The sequence below is a fragment of the Ranitomeya imitator genome, chromosome 4 (assembly GCF_032444005.1).
Source record: "Ranitomeya imitator isolate aRanImi1 chromosome 4, aRanImi1.pri, whole genome shotgun sequence".
NCBI lineage: Eukaryota > Metazoa > Chordata > Amphibia > Anura > Dendrobatidae > Ranitomeya > Ranitomeya imitator.
Window position 1 is genome coordinate 176,067,529 of NC_091285.1, and position 6,157 is coordinate 176,073,685.

General features: G+C 47.1%; 1 protein-coding gene across 1 annotated transcript; it reads left to right on the forward strand.

Moving 5' to 3' along the window:
• The first annotated feature begins 3,084 nt into the window (after positions 1 to 3,084).
• LOC138675681 (uncharacterized) lies at positions 3,085 to 4,979 on the forward strand. Its single transcript, XM_069764107.1, has 2 exons — positions 3,085 to 3,894; positions 4,369 to 4,979. Exons 1-2 carry the CDS (start codon positions 3,475 to 3,477, stop codon positions 4,894 to 4,896), a joined length of 948 nt encoding a protein of 315 aa, XP_069620208.1. The 5' UTR covers positions 3,085 to 3,474; the 3' UTR covers positions 4,897 to 4,979.
• The last annotated feature ends 1,178 nt before the right edge of the window (positions 4,980 to 6,157 follow it).

Sequence of the window (6,157 nt, forward strand, 5' to 3'; positions counted from 1 at the left end):
TGGTAATGTTTTCTGTTATAAGAAAAGATGCTGCAATAACTTAGTTCGGCCACTACAGGTCACCACTGAACAGGAGAAGAAAGCGCTGGAAAGTGGAAACAGGAAGGAGTAGATTAAAACTCATTAGGTAAAAAAGTAAAATTGGGAGAAGTCCTGCCTGACAGACACGGAAGGATAGGGAGCCTGAAGTGATCCGAATTGGACACTGTGAACCATAGGGAGCGGCTTCCGCGAGTAAACTGGAATGTGTGACCGGTCACTGGTTGTTTAGTTAGTTAGGGAGAGTTAGTTAGAATTCGCAGCATCTCAAAGAACATTCTGGTTATTGAGACTACAGATGGACAGATGGAGACTGTTTGAGTTCCTGTATATCAATACTCTGGCAAACGCGAGAGCTCTGTGAAATACTACTGGGACTGATGTGAATTTTTGCCTGCCCCAGTATCAGAGAATTTGGTGACCTAGGAAGCTGATTAAATCTAGTGGCCGGACTTCAGAATAACAAGTCCAGTTGTTTTCTGTTTGAAGATATGCAGTAAGTGCGTTCGCTCTGATCGATTGCAAAGAGGACAGTGCACTGTGTATATATTGTGTTGGTTCAAATGATTAGTCGTATAAAGATATATATCAAGGGGAAAACAGGGTACTCAGAATCTATTGTAATAAAAGTGGGAGGCGGGTGTAAGATTATATACCTGAGAGGACCACATGTCACAGTCACAGTAGAACCCCGAATAGGCCCTGCACCGGATAAGGAAGGGAGTGGCATAGCCTTGGGGTAGTCTTGCTCCTGTCCATGAAGCTGGCATTTTGGATTTCTCAGGCTACATAATTTGCATTTGTGGGTTGTGGCTGTTGTGGCCCATATTTTGTTGAAAAGTAAAATCCTGTTATCTTTTTCACAAAGTTATAAAGACAAGTTGGTTTGGTACCATATCTTGGTCAGAGTAGTTCATAGCAGCGCCGTATCCTATTCTCAAATAACGACTGGCATACTGGTCGTTACTTTTGCCTCCACTGTAAGTATTTAGACCAGATAATCCCTTTAACTCTAAATTCTAACCACTCATCACTTTACTGGGACATTCTTAAGGTACCGTCACACAGTGCAATTTAGATCGCTACGACGGCACGATTTGTGACGTTGCATCGTCGCTTAATTATCGTTTCAAACATCGTAGACTGCGGTCACACTACACGATGCACGACGCTGAAGCGATAAATTCATGACGTATTTGCGATGTAGAAGTCGTATGGGACAGTCGTACGGTCGTGTCACACACGACGATTCAGAGCAAATTTTGCATAATCTGTGCGTGACGTTGTTCACAAGGGGCGTGTTGTGCCACTAGTTAGTGTGGTGATAGGCCAAAGGTTCTGTGCACACAATTGGTTGGAAAATTTGTCACCTGAGCGCTATTGTTCCCAATGCCACTTCACTGCTTTCAAAATTTCCTTTCTTCACTTCGTACTTGGACACTTGGTGGACCTGGACATCGGAATTTTGTACCTCGCTGAATATACCACGCTTTGCACCGCTGCTTCGAGGTATGTAAACCGCTTGGGCGTGGTGGATGGAACGCTGTATGGACGGCATGAGTGCTTCGTTCCACCACTGAAGCGAAGTGGATGGTACACTGTTGTGACTGGAGGGCTACAATGTGGCAGATGGTACGCTGTTGTGCTTGGTTGTGACTGGTGGGCTACAGCGTGGTAGATGGAACTCAGTTTGTTCGGCATGACCGCTTCGTTCCACCGCTGAAGCGATGCGGATGGTACGCTGGTGTGACTGCTTATGACCGGTTGTGTGTGATGAGCTAGAGCGTGGCAGATGGCACAATGTATGGTCACCATGAGCGCTTTGTGTGGCTGCTGTAAGGAAGCGGGCGGTACACTGTTTTGGGTTATGGTGGACTATAGGCGCGGCAGATGGAAGAAGCGATGCGGATGGTACGCTGTTGTGACTGGTCGTGACTGGTGGGCTACAGCGTGGTAGATGGAACTCAGTTTGTTCGGCATGACCGCTTCGTTCCACCGCTGAAGCGATGCGGATGGTACGCTGTTGTGACTGCTTATGACCGGTTGTGTCTGTTGCGCTACAGCGTGGCAGATGGTACAATGTATGGTCACCATGAGCGCTTTGTGTGGCTGCTGTAGGGAAGCGGGCGGTACACTGTTTTGGGTTATGGTGGACTATAGGCGCGGCAGATGGAAGAAGCGATGCGGATGGTACGCTGTTGTGACTGGTCGTGACTGGTGGGCTACAGCGTGGTAGATGGAACTCAGTTTGTTCGGCATGACCGCTTCGTTCCACCGCTGAAGCGATGCGGATGGTACGCTGTTGTGACTGCTTATGACCGGTTGTGTCTGTTGCGCTACAGCGTGGCAGATGGTACAATGTATGGTCACCATGAGCGCTTTGTGTGGCTGCTGTAGGGAAGCGGGCGGTACACTGTTTTGGGTTATGGTGGACTATAGGCGCGGCAGATTGAAGAAGCGATGCGGATGGTACGCTGTTGTGACTGGTCGTGACTGGTGGGCTACAGCGTGGTAGATGGAACTCAGTTTGTTCGGCATGACCGCTTCGTTCCACCGCTGAAGCGATGCGGATGGTACGCTGTTGTGACTGCTTATGACCGGTTGTGTCTGTTGCGCTACAGCGTGGCAGATGGTACAATGTATGGTCACCATGAGCGCTTTGTGTGGCTGCTGTAGGGAAGCGGGCGGTACACTGTTTTGGGTTATGGTGGACTATAGGCGCGGCAGATTGAAGAAGCGATGCGGATGGTACGCTGTTGTGACTGGTCGTGACTGGTCGTGACTGGTGGGCTACAGCGTGGTAGATGGAACTCAGTTTGTTCGGCATGACCGCTTCGTTCCACCGCTGAAGCGATGCGGATGGTACGCTGTTGTGACTGCTTATGACCGGTTGTGTCTGTTGAGTTAGAGCGTGGCAGATGGTACAATGTATGGTCACCATGAGCGCTTTGTGTGGCTGCTGTAGGGAAGCGGGCGGTACACTGTTTTGGGTTATGGTGGACTATAGGCGCGGCAGATTGAAGAAGCGATGCGGATGGTACGCTGTTGTGACTGGTCGTGACTGGTCGTGACTGGTGGGCTACAGCGTGGTAGATGGAACTCAGTTTGTTCGGCATGACCGCTTCGTTCCACCGCTGAAGCGATGCGGATGGTACGCTGTTGTGACTGCTTATGACCGGTTGTGTCTGTTGAGTTAGAGCGTGGCAGATGGTACAATGTATGGTCACCATGAGCGCTTTGTGTGGCTGCTGTAGGGAAGCGGGCGGTACACTGTTTTGGGTTATGGTGGACTATAGGCGCGGCAGATGGAAGAAGCGATGGTAGGCATGAGCGCTTTGTGTGGCTGCTGTTGTTAAGCGTTTGGCACACTGGCAAAAGTATTGTTAATAGGACGCTTTGTCAACCATGTAATTTTTTTTTTTAATTACTTTTTAGATGTCAAATCGTGTGGAGTTCATCCGGGATTTCATCGAGATTTATCAGTCTTTTCCCTGCCTCTGGAAAATAAAATCTCCTGAGTATTGTAACAGGGAAAAGAGGAGGGAGGGTTACTTACAGCTCATTGAGCTTTACAATCGTCAGGCACCAGATGAGGCAGCTAACGAAGCAGTTATTAAAAAGAAAATCCAGGCGCTCCGCACGGTCTGGAGGAAGGAGCTGAACAAGGTTCTTCAGACTACAAGGTCCGGAGCTTCCACTGAAGAAGTTTATGTGCCAAAACTGTGGTATTTTGAGCATCTTAATTTTCTGAGGGACCAAGAGGTGCCACGGACTTCAACGTGTCTTCGATTGTTGGCACCTGTGGAACCAATAGTTTCGGAGAACCACGCCGAGCAGGAGTCACAAGGGCAACAAGTAAGTAGCTCTTTGGACGAAAGTTCACCAATGTGTCCTATAATTACATAATTTTTCTCTGCATTTTAGGTTTTATACTTCTGATTATCACATCAGTTTAAAGTTGTTACAAAAACATGTACACATAAGTAACCCTGTTGCAGTCAAGAATTATAAGGGGAACGTAATATGTATGAAATGGAGATATATGTAAACCATACCATCGAAGCAATATAGAAAATAGTATCGCGTCAAGCTGCCGATGTACTCTTGTTGAGACTATTTAGACTATTAAATATTGGTCAGGTTCCCATAGCAGTCAGAACAGTGTAGTTCAAAGTATTCAATAAAAGGGAGGGTTAAAGAATATTACTAAGCATCAAATATATTATAATCTTTTTGTTACCTACTACGAATATATAGTTTGGATGCGGTTATGGTGGTACTACTTTTTGTTGCCGGGTTCATAACTTTTTTTTTTTTCCCCCCCCCCAGGATGACAGTGCGCAGGAGAGTACACTTGACTGTTCACAGGACTGCACAACAACAGATCTAGTGGAGGCTGCACCTGCCAGGAGTCAATCGAGGCAAGTTCAAAGAAAACGGAAAGCCACCTCAGACGCCTCAAATGAACTATTGAGCCTGGCAAAGAAGGTGTTGACAAGAAATGTTAGCCCTGCGTTAGAGGGGTTTGGACACTATGTGGTTGACAAACTGGCAAAAATGGACGACAACCAAAGAATACTAGCAGAGCGTCTGATTCTGGAAGCAGTAAACAAGGGTACTGATGGCGATTTGGACAAGAACACTTGTTTGGTCTCTTCCCGGCCAATACAGCGGACAGAGCCATCAAATTTCAATGGTTGGTCACAGGGTCAGACATCGATGCGACACAATCCTCACGTTTCCCACTTCGGCCAGCCACCCCCTAATAACTCCTACACACCAATACCTTTACATATGGCTTCGCCCATCAGGCACCAAAATTTTCAGCCGGAACAATCGTCGTATCATAATTTGTGATTTCCTAACTACTTTTACATCCCTTTTTTTTTTTTGTCTTGTTAAAATAATGTTTGAAATAAAAGCTTTTATTATACATTCTATCACTACTTTTTGATTGGTGTGTCTCAATCACAGCACTGTATGAGGGAACAAATTAACGTAACAAATTCATGTACAGTTAACTAAAAAAAAAAAATCGAATGAAAGTTTAACTAAATCTTTTAATTGGAACAACAAAAAATGGATTATTGGCCCGCCTACAACTGCTGGCACATGTCCCGCAGCTTCTGCAGCTCCTCCATTGCCACATTGTGCTGCTCCTGAATATGTGCCATAGTGTGGAGTAACTTGTCTATGCCGGCTTCAATATCCTCTTTGTTGACAGTGACGAGAGCTGTGGGTCAAAAAACATAACATTAATAACACTGTAGTCTCCCGATGTGTCTTTGCTTCTGTGAATGAAAAAAAATAAAAAAAATAAGCAAAGGGGGGGGGGGGGGGGGAGGGTGGTTGTTTGGGTTGGGGGTGAAAGAGTGGGCCTGCAACAAAATCCAAATAACTTAATTGTGGGAACCTACTAGAATGTTGAGGCACGGAGGGCACTTCTGGATCTGAGTCGCTGTTGAATGCCTCGTGCTGTCGGCGGCGGCGCTGTCTCTTTGCCTCTGTGAAGGAAAAAAAAAAAACAAGGTCTGTCAGCATATATGGCAACAGTGGCTGCCGGGGGAGGGGGGGGTGTTAAGAGGGGACCTGCAACTTAATCCAAATCACATAATTGTGGGAACCTACTAGGATCTGGAGGAGTTGACCCGGAGGGCACAGATCCAGGAGAGGCTGGGCGGGATGCCTCGTGGCGGCGGTGGTGCTGTGTCTTTGACTCTGTGAAGAAAAAAAAAAAAATTTTTTTAAAAGTTCTGTTAGCATATATGGCAACACTGGCTGCCGGGGGGGGGAAGGGGACCAGAAACAAAATCCAAATAACATTTTTGTGGGAACCTACTAGGATCTGGAGGAGTTGACCCGGAGGGCTCCGGGACATTGGACCCTGAGGGCACAGAGCCAGAAGAGGCTGGGCGGGATGCCTCGTGGCGGCGGCGGTGCTGTGTCTTTGCCTCTGTGAAGAAAAAAAAAAAAAAAAAAAATTTTTGAAAAAGGTCTGTTAGCATATATGGCCACACTGGCTGCCGGGGGGGGGAAGGGGACCAGAAACAAAATCCAAATCACATTTTTGTGGGAACCTACTAGGATCTGGAGGAGTTGACCCGGAGGGCTCCGGGAC

Excerpts from the sequence above, each read along its gene's own strand:
- LOC138675681 (XM_069764107.1), top strand. The coding sequence starts at position 3,475 with ATGTCAAATCGTGTGGAGTTCATCCGGGATTTCATCGAGATTTATCAG. Across the intron at positions 3,895-4,368 it reads AGGAGTCACAAGGGCAACAA|GATGACAGTGCGCAGGAGAG; the intron begins GTAAGTAGCTCT and ends CCCCCCCCCCAG.